Raw genomic sequence first — 21781 nt, forward strand, 5'->3', positions numbered from 1 at the left:
GAGAGTATAAGAGGAACCATTTTTTCTATATTACTGGTTTCTATGGCATTGGTTTGAGCCTTACTTGCTTTGTTTGTAAAGTACAGACAAATAGCCCATAGGTTATTGTGATGATTGAGTAGCATGATGAATTTGGAAGTATCTATGACATGCAGAGTACTTTGCTCACACACATAAAGCACTATTTTCTTTCTCTATGTAATGAAACATACAGTATCAGGGAAGTGATATGATGCAGATGATATATGAATTTCAGAATGCTTGTACCTGTATTATGGGAAAGATACAATTTCATTTATTAAACTTACTGCTTTTGCATATATAAAAGCAGATGCTTCCAAAGTCGAATGCAGTTCTAAAAAGCTCTTGTTAAAAAATTTATACACTCATATGGTAGCATATTTTAGATCGGTATCACTTTCATTTCAGGGTTACTATAGTGATTTTAGTGACATTTTCATTACAAAGTACAATAGTAGTTGCTAGTGGTTTAAAAGTCACTCATTTTTGTCTTTACTGTATATGACAGGTGTTCTTCAGATCATGATGAGCACTGGCCATGAGCTTCCTGGTTGTCCTGTTTCCCAAGAAGAGGCTGCTATTTACACAGTTTCTTGGGAGCCTGAAGCTTGTGGTTGGCTTTACATGTGAGTTCACTGGGGGCCTTGGCAAAGCATTAACCTCTGTTTTCATTTCTCAATTGTAAATTGAGGACATTTAACCATGTGATGGCTAAGGTAACATTGTTCCAGTGAGGGATAAGAAATTTTGATAGAAATATAGAGAGGAGAGAGAGATGGATAGAAACACAGGATAGCCTCGGGAGGGCCTAGATCCTAACCCACAGGCCCCTTCTGTTTCTTCTAAAGGGCTTTTTAAAGGAATGCCAAGGGGTGGAGCAAAAGACCTCCCCCTCACACAGCCAAGTGCAGACCCTTCCAAATACCCGGTAACCACTCACATAGTCAATCCATCCCCTTACACAGCTCTGCTGGGTAAAGCAAGCTCAGATCTCACTAGGAAACCTCTGTGGGCTCCCACAGTCCAGCTCTTATACTTTATGGTTCTCTTTGGAGAACCCTTAGAAAGCTGGTGTCTCTACCTTCAGGTAGAAGGTGTTCATTGTAAGAATAATGGCCCATTAAGTGTCCCTTACTAGAGAGGTTTTAAAGATTAGGTATCACCCAGTGTTACTTTATTTTCAAAATTCCTTCTTAGGTCTTTATACTTAACCAGACACTCTTAAAAAAGAGTATCAACAAATCCTGTGCTCCTCACTCAGAATAGATTTTGAAGCTATAACATTCATTGTCGTGTTCAATGAGATAGCAGACTGGAATGAGCTAGTGAGCAGAATTGTGTGGTTGGGGGCCTCCCCTTGCCTTCTGGTTCTGTGCTGCCCTGGGATAGGCCTTGGCAGAGGATTCAGGGCTGGTGTTGAAAGCCTGAGATTGAGGCCCAGGGTTTGTTCACTCCCTTAGCTGGGCAGGAAGTTCCACAGCAGCCAGGCCCAGGAGGAGGTACTAAGCCATGGTAAGGGGAGAATTTGAAGGGAACCAGAAGTTCATGAGGTAAAGCCAAATTGGGACTCCCAGGTGAGACTTGCATGGATTTTCCTGATGAAACAGTTACTTTCTCGGGTGGCTTTTATTGGCTATGTCATATTCAGTGTACGGTGTTCTCGAAGTTATTTTAAAGGCATCATGTGATGTGGATAACTTTTTTAGAGTGTCTGTCAAGGATAGGAATGTGCGTTTGTATTTTTTTTTTTTTAAAGTAGATGCTCAGGGAATGCCAGCGGATTGAAAGGATGGAATGGCTATACAGTTCTACCCTCAGGGTTGTTGGAAGGAAGATTCAGGGGAGATGGGTAAGAGAGCTCTGCAAGCAGAGCACTGTTAGAACGTTTTCAGCTATATGATGCCAGCCACGATTATTTCAGTGGGCTGAATGTAAATCCCTGAGAGATTTCCCAACTTCTAATCCTTGGAACCTAGAACTATTACCTTATGTGATAAAAAAAAAAAAAGTGAGTATTGCCTTCCGTGGCAAAGCTGGGGTTGTTAAGGATTCTAGAGGAATTGTCCATCCTGGATTGCCGGCGGGAGCCCCAAGTCCAGCGACAAATGTCCACATAAGGACTTGCTTGCAAGAGTGAGGCAAAGAGAGACTTGGTAGAAGGGAAGAGGTGGCCACAAAAGGAGAGATGGATGCAAGCTAAGGAACATGCACACCACCTAGAAGCTGGGGGAGGTGGGGAATGGACTCTTTCTGGAGCCTTCTGGGAGTGCAGCTCTGCCAGTGGGAATTTTGAACTTTGCTCTCCAACTCCTGGAATAAAGTTCTGTCACGGTAAACCAGCCACTTTGTGGTAACCTGTAAATGTATGTGAGTTTTCATAACAATCCACCTGTTCTTTTTAGATAAAGGCATTTCAGCTGACTGCTAAGCATGGGTAGAGTTGGATGAAGCGGTGCTGACTTCATTTTTCTCTGTGGTGAGGTGGAGAGGGCCTGACTGAAGAAAACTGAAAGCCCCATCGGTTCAGGGAGGCCCACGGATTGGGTTTAATGAAACCTCGCTAAGTAGCCCCCAAAGAAGTCCAATTTCCACTCATTTCACCTTCTGCTGTTGATCTAAAAGCGACTGACAACATAATCCCCCTGATTTGAAGGTCCAAGTTCAGCTTCTGAAGACTTGCTGACATGCTTTTCAAACGAGCGGCTGTGAACTGCCCGAGTCTGTTGATTAAAGGGTCTGCATCCATTTCTCACCCTGCTCTTTACAAACTTCAGTTTTCATCCTGTAAATTATACCCTTTCTCTGTGCCCAGGCAAGATAATATTTTTATTAAAATGTAAAGGTGATTGGCTTTCTCACAGCACAGCCACAAGGTGCTTGAGGGGATGATAGATTGGCTATATTTAATGAGCTGTGTTTCTATTACGGCTTAGGTGCATTTGAAGCATTACAGTATATAAATTATGGCCTAATTGCCCTTTTGGCTTTAACAGCTCAAAGTACGCTAAGCCTTAGGTCTTCATGTTTTGACATTTCTCTCTCTCTCTCTCTCTCTCTCTCTCTCTCTCTCTCTCTCTCTCTCTCTGTCTTCCTTCACTCACTTTGACATTTCTACTACATGTGCTGTCTATAAAGCTTGTATACCTTATCTGTGATTTTTCTATGCCTCCCCTAGTCCAGGCCTCCCCTTTTTGGCTACACTCCTTGGCTTCTTTTCCTAGCTGTATTTACATAGACTCCCCTGCTCTTTACAATGTTTGGTTTGTGTAGTAACACTGTCTTAGATCTAGATGGAACTGGCAGTTGCCTCTGCAGGTTCTGGTTATGGTGTGGGGTGGGCTGAGCTGTGAACACCCATGGGTGAGTGGCTGCAGCTAGTTGTTAATTTTGGGGTGGGGGGGCTAAGAAGCTGACACAGGGAAGGGGAGCCAGGACACTGAGTTGTCTGTGGTTGCTCATGTTGAGGGCAGCAGGGTGTCATACCAAAGGCTGTGGATCTAGGTCTATGATCTGGAATTACCCTACTCCAGAAGTTACTTTTTGAACACTTTGGCAACTGGCTTTTTTCCAAGCCTATGTGCCTTTGGGAGTCCAGAGCAGGCAAGAACTTTGAAAAATTCTTGGCCTGACCTGTCATTATCTGGCTCACTTAAAAATGTGATCAGAAGGAAGGAGAAAAGAGTCAGTGGAGCTCAAGGCCAAGTGAGAAAGAGGAGCACAGATAGTCAGGGAGTGAGAATGAGTCAGGGATTCTGGGAGGGTTCAAGACCGCCACAGACCAAAGAAAGGTGGTATCCTCATTGGACAAATGAGATCCGGGCAAGCTGAAGGAGAGCAAGGCAGAAACACAACCCAAGGCATGGTTAGCAAAGTGTTTCTCTAAGATGTTTCTGGTTGTAGGTCATAAAATTAACGTTAGAGGTGACTTAGGACCTGGGCATATTTCTAGTCCAGTTTTCTATTGCAGAGATGGGAAGCAAGCCCTCCCACCAACCTCCATATCTAACAAAACATTGTCTGCTCCAGAACGAAAAGCTGTGCTCCTTGACTCCTGGCCTGTTATTATTGAACAGTGTCCCTCTTTGGGATGCAGACTGGCCTTGAACTCCTTGTGTATCCCAGGCTAGCCTTGAACTCTCAGTCTTCCTGTCAGAGCCTCTCTAGTTCTGGATTACATGTGTGTGTCAACAAGCCTGGCTTCCTTATGGCATTGGACCCAAAAGGTAAGTGGGGGGACTGGAGTGGTGGCTCAGTGGGTAAGAGCACTTGTTGGCAAGCATGGAGACCCGAGTTTGGATCCCAGTTCTCACATAAACACTTGGGTGTGGTCATGTGCACTCTCTGAAGGCTTTAGTGCTGAGTGGGGTTGGGCAGAAGGGAGGGAGGGGTTTGCAGAAATGGGAAGATTTCTGGTATTTGCTGGCTGCTAGCCTTGCTGAAAAATGGCAAGCTTCATGTTCAGTGAGAGACCTTGTCTCAGAGGGACAGGCAGAAGAACATCGGACATCTCCCTAGCCCTCTGACCTCTGTGTATACACAGATATGCACAACTATGTACCCTTGTGCTCCTTCACACACACACACACACACACACAGAGAGAGAGAGAGAGAGAGAGAGAGAGAGAGAGAGAGAGAGAGAGAGAGAGAGAGTTCCTTGTCTTCCTCATCTTGTATCCTTTTTTCTACTCTTTTTCCATCATCAGCATCTGTTCTTTGCTGGAAATGATAAATGGAGTGAATGTTTGAAAATTCTAAATCTCAGGTGGAGAGAGTAAGCAGCTTCCTGAAAAGCTGCTTCTTTGGTTTGTGAGTCCAGTTCATTTGTAGATGAGGAAAGTAGGGTAATTCCACTGCTTGTAACGGTTTTCTTTCTAAATACTACCAACTCTTCATTCCTCTCATTTTCATAGTTCAAAGGACTTTTACTTCTATCATTTTTATTGTTTGTTTTTGGAGACTTGGTCTCATGTAGTTCTGTCCTTGAACTCACTATGTAGCTAAGGACCTTGAACTATTAATCCCCCTGTGTCTACTTCCTAAGGACTGGAATTATAGACATGTCTCGCCATGCTTGGCCCTGTACTTCTTATTAATGAATGAATATACAATTTATTGTGTAGTCAGTATGTAGGACTATTATTATCATCTCCCCTCCCCCTTCTTTTTTTTTTTTTTTTTGAGACAGAGTCTTGCTATGTAGCCCTGGATAGCTTAGAATTCTCTATGTAGACTAGACGAGCCTTGAATTTACAGAGATTATCCTGCTTCTGTCTCCTGAGTGCTGGGATTAAATGTGTGTGCTTCTATGATCAGTTTATCATGACTATTTTTCACAAATGATTAGGAAATGGGGAGTGTGTGTGTCTGTATGCACACGTGTATATGTGTGTATGAGTGTGTGTGTGTGCATGTGTGTGCACACGTGCATAGATGTGTGTAGAGGTCAGGGTACATACTTCAGGGTTGTTCCTCGGGAGCTCTGTCCACTCTGCTTTTCAATGCAGGGTCTCTCTTTGTTCCAGAACTCATCAGGAAGGCTAGGCTGGCCAGTGAGCACCAGAGGTCCTCCCGTCCCAGTGTCCCCAGCATTGGGGTTCCAAGAGCATGTCTCACTCATTGGCTTTTCTATGTGGGTTCTCAGGGCCTCATTCTTCCAGGTAAGCACTTTACCCCAGTCCAAGAGACTTAACTTCTCGATCCTCAAGTTTGCGTTTCCTTATATTGATTTCTTTTTTACTGCTTATTTGGATAGTTGCTGAAGACTTCTGGTCTAGTCTGGTTCCCTAGCTTTAGCTCTCTCCTTAAATTCAGGAGAGACGGGCAGATTATTTAGTGAGTAGGACCATGCAGAGTGCATCCATACAGTGAACAACCAGTGTGTGGCTATAGCAGTTCCATGAGAGGCAGTATGTCTTAGTAGAGCTGTGAGAAATTCTTACTTTCTCTAAAGCTGAGGTTTAGGTACAGAATTAAGTGTGAATTCCTTATTATGGCCTTTGGTATGGTTCTCTGATCTGTTTTTATTGGTGTTTTTATTATTGTCTGGTGTCTCAGTCTTGTCCAGTCACCCACCATTCAATTTATGCCCCAAGCAACCTTGAACACCTTCTTATTCTCCAAACCCTGTTTTCCTGCCTGTCTACCTTATGTGCTTATTACTTTTTCTTTGGGTGCTGAACGTTCCGTTTCTACATTGTACAGTCTAGTCTGTTCCACAGGTTCAGCTCAGACGCCATCAGGTCCTTCCATGGCATCTTTCCTACTCCCCACAAGTGAAAGTAAAGGCTTATTTTTTTGTGTTGACACAGAAACCTTTCTTTTCTGGTATTTCTCTCTTGCTTCCTAACACATTTTTTTAAAAAAAATTTCAGACATGGTTTCTCTGTGTAGTCCTGGCTGTCCTGGAACTCACTCTGTAGACCAGGCTGGCCTCAAACTCACAGAGATCCGCCTGTTTCTGCCTCCTGAGTTCTGGGATTAAAGTCGTGCGCCGCCGCCACCACCACTGCCTGGCTTCTTAACACATTTTAAGAATAATACTTATAGACATTTCCTGTCTACTTTCATGAATTTTAAACAGCTTAAGGTCATGGCTATTCCAATTTTGTATCTCTCATATCGTGCTTGACACCTGGATATTTAATATTTCTAACAAATTGCTGGAAGGCATATAATATTGATGGTTACTATGGAGCCATTGCAATTGTACTACTTTGGGAGTTGGTAACTCATAGAAAGATGAGATTTGGATATGGCATTTAGGGTCCATTTCAGGCTGGATCTAAATTTTCTAGACTGTTGGTTGGTGCCCTCTTCATGAACCCTGAAGTGTCACCATAAAGAGTTCTAAGCAAGACATGGACAAGGAAAAGTTTTCATAGTTTCCTCCTCTCTCTCTCTCTCTCTGTCTCTCTCTGTCTCTGTCTCTCTCTCTCTCTCTCTCTCTCTCTCTCTCTCTCTCTCTCTCACACACACACACACACACACACACACAGACACAGACACAGACACAAACACATGCAGATACATACATTTTAAAGACATGATTTCACTTTGCCACTCAAGCTGGTCTGGGACTCACTTTGTGCCCAGGCTAATCTTGAACTCTCGATCCTTCTCCTATAGCCTTCCCAAATGCTGGCATCACAATTGTACACCATCACGCCAGGCAAGGAATACATTTTCTCACTTCGGTAACCACATATTAAGGAAAGAAGTCCAAATCATGAATAATCTAACTATAAACTGGTAGACCATTTTGTTTTCTTTTTCTCTGGGACACTGAAGACATTCTACACTGTTTTTTTTCCTTATTTAACTAGTGGGTAAGCACAGTATTTGGACCATTAGCTGTTGCTGACCACAGTGGCTGATACAGTTCTTAGGACTAGTGCGATTTACCCGTCATTCACTGTTAAGCCTTTGAAAACTCAGCGCTCCTGCGCTGCACCATTCTGCCAGATCCACAGGCTGTTGGCACAGTGCGTTCCCTTGATGGCCTCTGGTAGCTGCTCTTGCTCGGTTCTCACCCTGCCTCTCCCTGCCTCTCCCGTCATTATCCAAGGAACAGCAGCTTTACCTGAATGAAGTCTAACACTTGCTGGTGTCTTTGTTTGGCAGCTGCAACCTCGCTGTCTGAGATTGCTTCCCTCAGGGACTGTTGGGTGTTCAGGGCGTCCAGCTCCACAACAGCAGAAAGACGGCAATACAGACTAATAAATTTCTCTCTGTAGCTGCAAAAATGAACTGGAAAAAGGACAAGCAAAATAAAACATGTTAAGATCTCGTATCAAAATAGAGAAATTCATACAGCAGAGAAAACCAGTCGAATGGAAACATGATTTATTAACCCTATCAGTGGAAAATATTAAGCCATAAATAAATTATAAATGTGCTCTTAAGGGGCCAGTTGTCTGGCTTTAGTCAGACAGTATTCCCTTTTAGGTTTACCAATCCCTCGTATGGTATGGGGAAGTGGGTTGGCTCAAGCTGCAGTTTAGATGGACTTTTTCCTAAATTTGGGACCTTTTTCATATATAGTCATGTGCCACGCAATGATGTATCGATGGCTGCATATGCAGTGGTGGCCCAACAAGACTATCACCCAGTGACATCATAGCTGTCTAAATGTGTGTAAACATAATATGTGATGTTTACATAATAAGAAAATTGCCTAATGATATGAGTTTCAGAAGTTATCATATTGCATATACGTTATTGTGTGTATGGCTAGACACACACACATACACACACACACACACACACATACACACACACACACACACACACACACACACACACACGTACCAACTGGGAAAATCACTTTAAAGGGAAAACAAAAACAAACAAAAAGAAGTAGTAGCTTGAATTTTCTGCTAAGCATCTTGCTTACTTCTAGAAGATATGAGAGATGCTTTTCTTAGGTTGTCTTTTGTCTAACTAGACCTTTCCCCCAGGACCTTTGGGCTTTGAATCCTTTTCTGCCTGTACCCCCTTTGCAAGTCTGGAAGGATAGTGGGTTCAGATTCTTGGCCATACCCCTTTTGTCTGCAGGTTTAGCCTTCTTTTCTCAAAACATAATGTGACAGAGGTCATAGGAAAGAGTCTAAGCTGCATGCTCATCCTTGCCTCTTTTCAGGAGAGGCACACAGCAGGTTTCTCTCCTCTCTGCCCAGCTCTGGCCACACACTATAATAGCCTAGTGTTCCAATATGGTGAGAAAGCATCCCAGGGCAGGGCAGTGCTCTTATAATGTCTTCCTGGTCCATCATTAGATTGGGAGACTTTATTTTTGCTGTATCTTCTTGGGTGAGAAATTTTAATAATATTGTCCAGTTTACTACCTCTGACCCCCTTTGCTATAGATTCCAGTATTTACACCCCAGCCATTTGGGGAAGCTAAACCATCACGCTTCAGAATGGGGTGTCTGTTCATCTCCACTAGTTAGTGAGGAAATCTTGCTCCTTTGCATGTGAGAGATTTCTGTGTACCTTACGTCCTAGCCTGCTTGATATCTTGCTTGATATCCTTTTATGAGAAATTTTAGACCCCTGGAAAGGTGACCTGCACTGTCTTTGTTCACACGGAATAGAAGAGACTAGCATGAGGGCTTCAATTCTTCATCCTTACTCCAGCTGTGCCCTATTCCAGCTGTGCTCTACTCCAGCTGTGCCCTACTCCAGCTGTGCCCTACTCTAACTGAGTCCCACTCTTACACCAGCTTGTCCCATTCAGTAGGCACTTCTCTACCCTCAGACCTGGACTTCATTTTTCTGTTACCAGCTTCTTTCTTCCTAGCCTTCCCACACTCTTTAGAACATTCTTGCCTGGTTCGAAGAAGAACTGATTTCATATTCTACCGGTAAAGGAAAAGCTCTTACTCTTCTCCCAAACAATAGAATTCTCATGTGATTCCCATACTTAAAATTCTACAGAGATCCCTCTTTAGAATAAAAATCCAAACACCGTTCCCCATAAGGAAACTCTTAAGGTCTAGGGTTTGAGTACAAATCTTTAGTTACACCTTTTGTTATACAGCTGGCTTTGTATTAACTCAGCTTTGATCAAACCAAACTTAATACACTCTCTTTTATATTTTCACACTTTTACAATTGCCCTCCCCATCCTTAGATACCTGTCTCTACCAGTCCTTTCTAGTCTCCCTTTGGTACTGAAGGACTCGGTAGAAACAGCTATTCAGTGAAGTTTTCACGGTGTCTTCTTCCTTCCGGCAGATCTCATTTCTCCCCTGGGCCCGTAGGGGATATGATTCCGAATGTATGAGACCTTACCCTGCTGCACTGTTGTAGGTGTGTCTTTGGCTGCGTTGGTATTAGGATGCTTTTTATTTCTTTAAAACTCCCAGCACCAAAGCTTCTTAACTACTATTGGTTGAGTAAAGGAACGTCAGAGTGGATGAAGAAGGCAGACCCCGGCCCCAAGATTCCCTGTTTTCCTCTCTAGGTGTACTTCTGTTGCTATGTGCTGGATTTTCCTGTTTGCAAAGGTCTTTTTCAGGACCGTGATATTTCCTGGCAGCTCAGAGGCAGGAGTCACCACTTTTGACCCTTGCGGTTCTTGGTCTTTCTGCCCTTCCAGGAGGGGCTACATCCTGGTAGCACTTGACAGATCCCCTACTTCGGCTGGAGAGTGAAGAGTCTCACAGCCTCCTTTTCCAAATGAAGTTGGAAATAATGACAAAAGTAGACTTTTTTCCATTTCTGAAATGTGAAAGAAAGTTGACTGTATAAAGAAACTGAACTATCTATCCCTTTGAACGAAACAGTATCAGTCCCTCTGAAATCTTAAGGCCCGGCGGCATATTCAGTTTTCTCTCAAAGGCCAGGGAATTCAGTCTTCTCTTGCGTTTTGTGACAGGAACTGTGGATCAGTGGGTGGTCTCCCATACCCACACCAGCCAGTGCCATCCATGCCACGCACCACAAGTGAGTTATGTGCATGGTTCAGCTGTAGCACTTTTCCTGCCCTAGTGCTTTCTCTCCAGAGCCTTTAACGTCACTTTGACAAATGTTACTTTAACATAGTCTTTTGTGGTTTAGCAATGATACATTTGGTAGCCATCCCCGAGGAAGGAAGGATAGACTGGAAGCTTCTAATATTTAAAAAATGTGAATCACATGCATTTTACAGACAAACTGGTATAAGGCAATGATTGCAATGTCATTATTGAGACTACATGATTGGGGAGTAACACACAAACGGAAACTAATTGTCTCTGGTGGATTTCTCTTCTATTTCCCCCCATATAACAGAGAGAGAGGCTAAAGTTCAATTAGTCTTGAGCACTCACAGGACAGTAGAGTAGAAAGTACTTGGGCTAAATACCATGCAGATCTGATTTTTGATTGCAGCTGGGCCGCTTGCTACCAGTGTACATGGTAGGAAGATGACCTCCAAGGACCTCAGTAATATCCCTAAAACAGGGCAAATAAGGTTCCCAAAGAGGAACAAACACAGTGTATGCACAATACACAAGATGTGGATGAGACATACTAGAATCAGTTTGTTCCCATTCCCCTATCCTATCCCTTCACTTCCCAGGAAGGATGAAACACTTAATAGTTCAGGTGGGGATTAGAATGGTCTAAGAACCCCCAACTCTTCAAACTCCTCCTTCAAGGGCCAAAGAATCAACAAGGTAACCTCCTAGGGTAAGTTTAGAGTCTTTGCCAGAAAGCACCTGAGGCCAAAGTGCTCCACAGTGTCCTGGTGGTACCTGAGCTGACACTTGGAATACAGGAGTGGTATCTTAAATCAGGAAAAATAGGGATTAGGAATAAAGGTTGGTGCTGGGCCATTTCCCTAAAGCCTGGGGTCTGGATTCCATTAAGCTCATTGCCTGGATATCCCACAGGTATCTCAAAACCCATCATTTGTCAAACTGGACTCATCATCCTCCCCTCCTCCAAACTTCTTCCTCCCCTCATATTTCCTCTTGGTAGATGGCAATGCTATCCATCTTAGGCCCATTTCAGACTCTCTGGCTCCTCCATCTTGCCCCTCAGCTGTGTCACATCAATCACAAAGTTTCATTGATTTTTAACTCCTGAATCCCCATTGGCCTCTCCTTCTGCCTCTGTACCTCCCCCAGGCCAGCCCTGGTTCTGAGGTCTGACCATTGTCCACTTGGACCAGCAAAACAGTCTCCTATGGTTTCGTCACCTCTGCTCTCGGCTCCAGTACCTTGCTTTCTGCAGTCTGCCCTCCCAGAACTACTGAAACCCAGTAAGTCCACATCATTCCTTTCCTTAAAACCTTTTCACCATTCTCTTGCCTACAGGATGTAGTCTCAGCTCCTTGGAGCTACTGCCATGATCTGACCTTCCAGTGTCCCCAGGGGTGCTAAGCATCCATCACACTACCAGGGTAGACCTAATCGGCTTAGCCTTTGTTCATGCTATTTCTTCTGACTAAAATCGCTTCCCTTCTCGCCTTTGCCTTTCACCTCCTCGATTTTGACTTCTCTTCCACGATCCATTGAAAATATTGAATTCCTCTGAAGGAAGACTTGGATGTCTTTCTGAAATTCAGTGGCTTCTGTCTTATAGTAGGGGTTTCACTGTATTAAGACCATTGATGGGAATGCCTCTATCCCCTCTAGATTCTGAGAGTCCGGTATTGAAGCTGTGTGCTGTGACAGTCTGCAGGGCTACCCAGCACAGGATCTGGTATCTAACGGAAACTCAGCAGATGTGTGTTGAATGAAGAAGGGTATGGCCAATTTTTAAAAGTTCTCCAGTATCCTGTCCTTTTCGTCCAATTAGCACAAATTACAGAGCCAAGGAAATCAATAAAAATCAGCTTTTCTCATTGGAGCCTTGCTGTTCATTGAGACTGCCCATGGGGTCAGGGCAAGGTGACCTCCTCTGTGCAGGCTAGGCAGAGCCTCAAGAAGCCACGTCACTGAATAGTGTGTCTAAGCTTGTGACGTTGCTTTTCCTTTGCTTCTGGGAACACATTTCTCAAGGGCTTCCACACATGGGCTTTATGGCCTTACAAGGGTCCTAGTCTTCTTTTGCCTAAGGGATGATGGAGTGTCAGCCCTAAAGCCATGGAAAGAGGAATGGATCTTTGGTGAAACTGTTCAATCCTGCTTGTCCAGAGCTTGACAACATCTCCCTTTGTCGGCCTATTTTAGTGTCACAAACAGCCCTCTGAAACACTATCCTGTGGGTGTGACCTAGTGGTCTTTACTCCTGGAGACAGGAGGCCAGTCTTTATCATTTTGCCCTCGCCACATCTGTTTGGTGCTGGACTAGGCACAGACGGAGATTTCCATTGCTGGTCAGCAAGTTATTTATGATCCACTTAAGGTCACTAGTGGGAACATGGCTGGGTTGCCAAAGCTCAAATCCTTCCATGAGGTAGAGGATGATGACTTATACAAGTCAAATAGAAATATAATGCACTTCTTTATTATAATTTACATATTCCCATAATTCACACCTTTTCAAGTTTCATTAGAACTCCCTTGTTGTTATTAAAGTTTTTTTCTAGTTCTGATTGAATTTCCAAAAACATTCTTTTCTTTCTCAGAAAGGCTTAGGGTATCTCTACCACTTAATATGGAATGACCTAGAGTCGAAGGCCCTCGTTAGCTTTTTTAACATCTTCCTCAGAGGGGTATGGGTCTAATATAGCAAGGCTTAAGAGTTCCTATAGAAGCTTTCATTAGTTTTTCAGTGGGCTAGTCTAGTGGAGGAAAAGAAGGTCTGCCTCTTGGAAAATGCTGGTTGTTTAAGGGTAAGGTGGAGCTTGTCATGATTCTAAGAGCATGTAATATTTTAAAACTTGTTTCTGGTACAACCAACATTGAACTAGAGAGTGTATCAGTTTCTACTTACTGGCAACACTTATCCATGGTCTTAAAAAAAACAGTAATAGAATTGGATGTGTCAATGGAACCAAGGCCAACCAAGTGGTCTTTTCTGGAAACGTACATGGTGGCCATTCATCAATTAGATAACTCATGATACAGCAATGAGGGAGGGCCAAAGGAGTACCAGAGTTTGTTATTATAGTAAAAAACATTTAAAGCCAGGATCTGTGAGACACAGGCTTTGATCTATGGCCTATTTTTCATAGATGAAGGCTAGTGTGTATGGTCTTACAGTTGCTTTTAGCAATACGAATAGGTAAGACAGATCAAAGAGGCAGACACAGTTGGGTTCTACTAGATTACTCTGCTGACTACATTTCTAAGTCTGTATTTATGTATTTATCTCTGAGTCCTAGGCAGAACCACTTAAACTATGGATTTGTGGCGTCACTATTACCCGAGAGCTTATTAGAAATGTACATCTTTTTCAGCTCCTTCTCAGCCTACTGACTCAGCATCACTGGGGCTGGGCTCCAGGAATCTATAGTTTAACAAGCTCTCCAGGTGATTCTTATGAACATTAAACTTTGAGGAACATTATTCTAGGGCATTGTATCCCTAAGTATGTGTTTTGTGGATTTTTTTAATAGATGCCATGCCAAAAATGTTTCCAGTTCTGGTCAGATGAATTTGGAAAATTCTGGGTTAAACAAAGTCAAGCTTTCTTTCTTGGAGTGAGGGTGGGGTGGGGGGTGGGGAGTGGGGGGATGCTTCTATTGTGTTTTGCAGAGCTTTCAACACTATGCTGCTTAAAAGCAGCCACTGGGTTTATATCTAAGTTCCCTGTCAGAGTCTCTGTGTGCTGAAGGATCTGGCTTCTCCCACTGCGACCTTTGTTCTTGACTATTTCACACTATGGACGCTGCTCTCTTGTCCACATACACTGTTACTTGAAGCCTCTCTACTTGCTCTTCCTGTTGTCTGGAAATGTCAGGTCTCTGCTCGAATGTGACTTCATCACAGAGGCCTTCCCAGGTCATCCTCTAGAGGGTCGCAACCCTGCCACATCACTCTAGTCCCTTTCCATGATTGGTTTTTCTCCAGAGCCCTTGTATCTCTGAGGCGTGTGCCCTCTGTTCATTGCTTTATCGTCTGTCCCCTCAACTAGGATGGGCACTCTCTGGGGAGCTGAAGGGTTTGCAGGGCCTCTTAGACATGCCTGGCACATGGTGTTATTTGTTGGTGGGTGAACAAATGAATGAGGAGAGGAACATGTGTGCGAGGAGGCTTCAACAGTCGCAGTGTGGAGAGGAATGGGGAGCAGCATGACAGAGGTAGCTGTCCAAGAAGAGTGTGACATTCCCAGGACTGATGGGACTCTTTCAAATGTTTGTGACCCACCAGGTCCTAGGGGACATACACTATTATAATTATCCCAAGTCACTCATTGTTCCCCAGTGTCACTGAGACATGGAGACATGAATTTCACACACACACACACACACACACACACACACACACACACACACACTTATAATTAGGGGAAAGGCGTGATTCACCTTATACAGAATGAAATACTGGCTAGCTCCACAATAAAGTGTTCTCCTTCTATCTTTTCTCTTTATTTGTCCTGTGGGAAGCATTTGTGTGCTTTTGGTTTTAGCAGCTACTTGTAGACACTCCTGAAGTTTCCCTGTTTAGTATCTGGCTTGCTCTCTTGCATTTCTGCTGCCAATGTGATATGTTCACTTTGATGTTGATTTAGCGCCTTCAGATTCAATATTATTTAAAGCTAAAAGCACCCAAACCATGCTTTCGGTCTCTCATAGTTCTGGTAGAAGCAGCATTATCCCCACAGTCCCTGGGGGGGACTCGAGTGCCACCTCCGGATGTCTCCTTTCTCGTGTTAGCAGTTGCTCGCTCATGTTTCCACTCAGTTTCTCACACTTACATCTTTCTCCTTTTCCCACAAGCTCTCATCCTACCCCTGGGACTCTCAAACCTAGCTCTGAAGGTTTTGGCCCTTGCTTTCCATCCACATTACATCTCTCCTCCTGACTCTGACAAGTCAGCACGGACCCTCCTGCTCAGCCGCATGGCCTCTCCATGCTCACAGTTCTCTGATCTAACCAAACCGGGCCTCTTGTTCTTTCTGGGATTCTTCCCACTACATTCCCATGTCCTCACTAGCTCTTCTCCCCAGGACAGGAAAGCTTTTCTTGTTCATCTAGGTTTATTAACCTGCCCATGCTTGAACAACTGCATCAAATGTGCCCTCCTTCATGAAGGGTTTCTGCTACTGTCTGGGAAAACTGGCTCAATGAAGCACATGCATGCTATCATTTCAGCTATAGACTACCTGTGATTTCTGGCATATTATGGCTCATTTGGTGATAACTGGCACTCCCAGTTTACTTCTACCATCATATGGAGTCCCTCGAGTGTAGTGTCTGTGCTGTCTTTACTGCTTAGTCTCTACACTGGCCCAAGAGCTGTTGATTGACTAGACATCTATGTGGCTCCCAGACAGGAACTCATCACATCAGTGCTGTAGGATACGCACTGGTGATGTTTTCTGGCTAGGGAATGAACTAAATGGTCACATGGAGCGAGGGCTTTGGGGAGTGGTATGGTCACTGTTATTAATTACGTGACGTAGCAAAGGCGTGGTAAGGTTAAATGAGTGCCAGTGTCATATAGTAGGGGACCCAGGCCTGTCAAATCTCCATCTGCAAATCTGCTTCCAGCTTCTCTTAGGAAGTCTCCCACCTTTGGGAAACACCAGTGACCAGTCATCACTCTCTTGGATGTCTTAACTGCTTGGAGCAAGGGCAACTAAGCGGCTTAAACAATAGATCCAAAAGAGGTCAATCTCTTTCAGATGCCCAGATCTCAAAATGAAGTTTTAGGCAATCACCTTGTGTGTTTCTGAATCTGGTGGCTCGGGAGCAGTCAAAAACGGGTTTGCCTCATTCTACCCACCCACTCACTCAGCCTCCCCCAAATTGCACAATTTATTTGAATTGAGGGAACCCTTGCTAATTGCCTCTTATTGGTCTGTTACAAGATGAAGCACCGGAAAGGAGACAAAGCCTCCCTGTTCACATTCTCAGTGGGCAGCAGGGTTCTCTGCAGAAACTGGAGCCAGGCTATTCATTTTGAAAGCAAGGACAAGATCTGCCACCACCCAGACCCCTCACATTAAGATCACAGCATTGCATCCTGGGACATCTTGTCCATTTCTCAAATTGTCTAGGCTATTTAGAGTCTATTTAATATCAATCTGTTTATTTAATAAATCAAGACTGCTTATTGATCTTTTTTTTTTTTTGCTCCAAAGTGATATAAGCGCTACACATTCATTTCATTGCTCTTCTTTCCCGGTTGGCTATGAGAGGATGGAGCGGGCGCATAGCATGAACAGATATTCACGCGCACATCATTCTTGTATTTACGTTCTAAGAAGTGAGCAGGGAGGAGGCAGTAAGTAAGCCTGATGACTGAACTTTCAGTTTGGAATTCCTTCCTCTCCACTGGGCCCTCGCTAGGTTTCAGTAGACACTGCTCAGGCTAGTCCTGCTGCCTTGCTTTTGCTCACACTTGTACACAGTCCTAGGAGGGGTTGTTGCCAAAGCCATCATGTGATTTACTGACCCTCCACTGGGACAAGGGGGAACAGATACCACTTTGTGATTTTATTCTAAGGAGGCTGGGTTAATATTTCTAGGTGAAACAAGCCACTATACCGAGTTCAAACATCTGAAGAGGGAGGTTAAGAAACCCTGAGTGTGGGGTGTAAGGATTATTCTGTCCTGGGGCTGTACAGACGTCGTCTGAGGCAGGGAGCAGGAGAAGAAAGGACACATTGTGACCCATTTCCAACACCTCCTGTGTGTAGAGGCGGAAGTTCCGTGCCTGCAGAGGGACACGCGCGGAGGAAAAATAGGAGAGTTACAACACGGTACTTACATAAACAACACCAAACCGGCATAAAACATCTCACAAAATTACACAACTTCAAGCCTGGAATTTTTATACAACATAAATATTAGGGTTCAGCCCATTTAATAATGCTATATAAAATCAAGATTTAAGGCAGTAATGTTCCACATAAACTCTGAAAACAACATTTATGCTTCTTATAAAAGCAGAAAATGATTGCATTCTGTGGGCTTTTCAAAATGATGAATATAATTACATGAAGCAACAAAAATGGATTGAATTAAAAATCCACTAGTTTCAATTTAAGTTGGTTAAGGGGGAAAAATGTAGTTTCTGGCCAAGGACTGAGAAAAATTTACAAGTATAAAAAAAAAAATGTTGTATGCACTGTTATGCAGTTAAGCAGCCTTCTCCCAACATGTATGTGTAGTCGGAGTTACCAATGAAATACGAGCTGCTTCAAACCTGCTAGGTCCAAGAAACCCTTTAATAGTACCTACTGTCACAAGGAGAGCTGCTGGGTTCTTATTTTTCTCCCTGTGAGCACAGGGTCACCCCTTGAATAATCCAGGGGCTCCCCCAGTGTCTTTAGCATCTCTTGTGATTTAGTCTCCATTAGGTTGGCCGGTTTGGACTGGCTGTGAAGAACAGACTAAGGACACTTCTGGAATTTCTGACTTCTCCCCGCCTTTGTGTGGCCAATCTGTTCCTCTTTCTCTTATTAAAAGAGAACAGGCCCTCACAGTAAGGATCTTCCTAATTCAGGATACACTTGGTTCTCTCGGGATCTCTGTTCATGTGGCAGTGAGAGGGGCAGGGGCGTGAACAAAGGCCAAACAAACAGCAGACGGCCCCACCCCTGAGTTCGGCATGTTGCTAGCTTGTGTTAAACTACGAGACAGAACCTAACACATTTTTACTCTTCATATGCCAACAGTTTCCCTTCAAGTTCTGACTTCTAGAGGATAGTTGTGCATATTTTGACTTAGACAGTGATTTTGTTAATAACAGACAACATGAAATCACTTGGCCGTTGTTCTAAATCCCATGGTTAGTCTTTTGCTCTTAAATAATTTGTGTATCTAACTATACTGTTTTTCATTAATGGGTGAGCATATTCTTGTGTTTCATGCTGTCCTACAACAGAATCCTGGTATCTTTCAGGGTAGGCTAGAGGGCATTTTCTTGCTTGGTCAGGGTACAGTGTAGTGGGGTCTGGAGACTGGAAGAGGTTGATATGAAGGAACAAGAGAAAAGGAGCCAGAGCACAGCCTGGGTCTAGTTGTAGGCATTAAATTCAAAACATGCATGAATAGGCAGAGTGGCATTTAAAAAGCGACAATAAACATACGTACATATATATATGCCTCTTGAGTAAGTTTTATGACACAAGCCAGTTTCCACGAGCCGTAAAAAGCAGATAGGAATGGTAAAGCCTTGTACCTGGTGCAGAGGTACATGGATCTGCTTCAGGAGAGCCTTCACTGCCGTCTGGAGCTCGTAGAAGAACAATGGCACGGGGCAGTCAGCGTTATGATCCGCTCTTTCCATAGAGTCGGAGCCAGACAGCTTCTGGACCCACTCCCACTCCTCTCTGTATGTCGAGTCAAGTTAAAATTAGAAATATAAGAGAAGTTCAGAACACAGCTCAGAACTTTCTCGGTGTCCAGAACCCAAACAACCAGTTCTTGGTGGTTAAAACACAATGCTATTTATGGAACTTGAACCTTTTGCTACCTAACTGGAGTTCAAATGGGCTATTTCTGATTTCAGCTCCATCCACCTATCAGAGCCCCTGGATGTCTGAATAATAGGGCTGGCCTGTATGAATCAGCGCTTGAAACTGAAGTGTTTCAGGTGTTTGTAATCACTTCCTGACTCTCCTTGTTTTCCTGTCTCTGTAGGTTCTAAGAGCCTCCATTTTACCACAGGGGCATCTACTGGTTAATTCCACAGTTGGCTAACCACAGGACTCTGCTCCAACTCAGGCAACAAACCACACGGCACATTTCAGCCCTGGCCTGTTGTAATCATGGGGACTATTTTGGTTTCGTTCCCTTTCCAAAAGCTTGAGGAGAATCACAAACAGGAACACCAGACAATTCCAATAAAAGGAATCAGGGGACACACATCACTGCTTCCTTCCTCCTCCTCCTAAACCAGTCATGTGTGTCTTCATTCTGCACGCTCTATAGTTCTTCCTAATGAACTTTTCCAACTGTCAAGCAGAAGGGAAGGGAAAGAAGGGTGGTGGGAGGAAGGAACATCTGGCTGGTCCCCCCCAAAGCCACTCTCCAAAAGAGGCTTGAAAAGATCAAGGTAAAAGCCTCTTGGGCAACATTGTTTCCACAGGTATTTTGCCCAAGTCTCCAAACACTTTCTGTTTCTCCTTCTAGCTCTGTGGGGAGCAGGCAAGGCAGTGAAGGAAAGCCTCCTCTTCATGGTGGAAGGCTCTCACCAAAGGGTCATCACAGCCTGGGCTCCAGTCTCTGACTCAGAAAACCAAACTGGCTGTGCTGGAGGAGGTTCATAAAAAAAAAAAAAAGGCAGAAAAACAAGAGAAACAAACAAGTCAATCAACTAACCCCGGGCTCTCTCTTTAACTACCCTCTTAGAAAAGTTTCTGTTTTTAAGAGATCTGTTTTATTTCAAGCCTCATATTGGACAAGACTGTGGAAAAATCTATCATTTGTTCCAATAAGAAAGAGAGAAAAAAATCAAACTTAAGTCCTATTGCAATTTGGGCATACTTTTAGCTTACAACCAATCGAAGTCCTTGAGAGCCTACTTGGGAATGATTTCCCTTTCCCACCACTGATACATAACTAAATGAGAGGTTTATGATTAGCACAATATACACAGACCCCAAAGGACAACATTGCTAAAACAGAGTCTGGAACCAAATTAGAAAGTCACCAGTAAGAACCACATTGCCACTAAGGAGTCAGTGTGGGCTCTGAAGATGGGGAGATGGATGGAACTTTCAGAATGAAGGCTGGTACAGTCTTTTGTACGAGGGAATCTGGATCCTTGGAAAGGGAAAATCTGTTGATATAATTACTAAAAGATGGTGACTAAGATTTTATGACACAAAATCGAGAAACAGATAAAAATGACCATTGCCCAGTCAACTCATAAAGGAGCCTCGCTGTTTTCTGGACCAAGACTCTGAAGACAGCAGATGTTGATTGTTGAAATGACCACCAGAGGGCGGACTTAAAGTCCAGGTGCAATTGATAAGTGAAAGAAGGGGAAAAGGTAGGCAGAGAGTTCCCAAAGACTACCACATCTATTGCACCGTCATCACCTTCTCCATTGCCATTGGGAGTGCTTCTGTAAACCTGTGAGACAGTGTAGTTACCAAAGTCTTGTCATGGTAGAGACCAAAGTTCAAAGGGCCATATTGGTTTTTGTTAAGCAAATCCACACTTGTAAAGAATTTGAGAATCTAGTTTGCATTCTATGAAGCCTAAAGAAATCCGGAGGCTTTTTTCTTTATTATGTATACCTTCTTTTCCTTCATTTTTATGTTGAACACAATTCAGTTCATTATAGTTGATGAATGAGAGGCCTGCCATTAGGGTTGGTGATAAAGTTGAGCCAGAGTACCAAGACCAGGCAACTTTCCCAAAACTAACAAAGTCAGTCACCAAATGCCAAACCATAGAGGAAGTTTCTGGAAGTTTGGGCCTTGTTACTTTTTTCCTTCCCTAGAGAATTGTCAGACATGTAGAACACATATAAAGTCCGAAAGCCAGAGAGTTAGGAGAGGGTAGAGTGAAAGTGGGCGGGGCCACCATTAGGTCAGCAAGAGGCAGTAGCTCCACTGATGAGGCCATTCTCATCGGTGATATCAAAAAAAAAAAAAAAAAAAAAAGCACAAAGGGCGCATTTCCAATGGTGAAAAGGATCGTGGGAACAGTGTGCAAAGGTAAGTCTTTGTTCACAAGCCAGTAGGGCATCACTGGTTGTACTTGAGTGAAGCAGAAGGGACAGTGAAGGTGCAGGGCCTCCCTTTAATGGCTTTGCTCCTCCTAGATGCCAGGACTCCATCATGCTGTGGAACATCTCACCAGAGATACTATACTGGCAGCTAGCACTTGACTTTCCTTTGGATACATCAGACCAAGGAAAATCCCAACTTGGGACCACTTACTTGGAGATGTTACTGTTTTCACGGATCTTCACATGGCAGAGAATGTTGGGCAACTTTTGGGTTACGAGCACTTTGATCTGATCCACAGAGCTACATAGCTTTAGGTAACCTAGATACAGTCCAGGAGAGAGACGCTGATGACTCCTTTTGTGATAAGAGAGAATATCCTGTAGGGCAAGGTGAGACAAAATGAAACCAAATGGTCATCTCACAAGGCTCTCTCAAAACCTGTTCTTCAAGTTGGCCCTGTTATGTATGAAAGGAGCAACTGATGAGGTAAGAAACCTCAGGTACCACCATGAGTAGTGGGGAGGTATTAAGG

At 43.8% G+C, this 21781-nt stretch overlaps 1 protein-coding gene across 1 annotated transcript in view; it reads right to left on the reverse strand.

Annotated features, from left to right (window-relative positions):
- The window catches only part of Ankfn1 (ankyrin repeat and fibronectin type III domain containing 1), a 153234-nt gene that overhangs the window by 15640 nt on the left and 115813 nt on the right, over nucleotides 1–21781 (reverse strand). Inside the window, exons 13-16 of the mRNA XM_028878201.2 lie at nucleotides 21460–21626; nucleotides 18747–18897; nucleotides 17108–17276; nucleotides 7601–7767 (exon numbers count right to left, since the gene is read on the reverse strand). Coding sequence (XP_028734034.2) covers nucleotides 7601–7767; nucleotides 17108–17276; nucleotides 18747–18897; nucleotides 21460–21626 — 654 coding nt within the window. The remainder of the gene's footprint in view (nucleotides 1–7600; nucleotides 7768–17107; nucleotides 17277–18746; nucleotides 18898–21459; nucleotides 21627–21781) is intronic.

The sequence above is a fragment of the Peromyscus leucopus genome, chromosome 8b (assembly GCF_004664715.2).
Source record: "Peromyscus leucopus breed LL Stock chromosome 8b, UCI_PerLeu_2.1, whole genome shotgun sequence".
Taxonomy (NCBI): Eukaryota; Metazoa; Chordata; class Mammalia; order Rodentia; family Cricetidae; genus Peromyscus; species Peromyscus leucopus.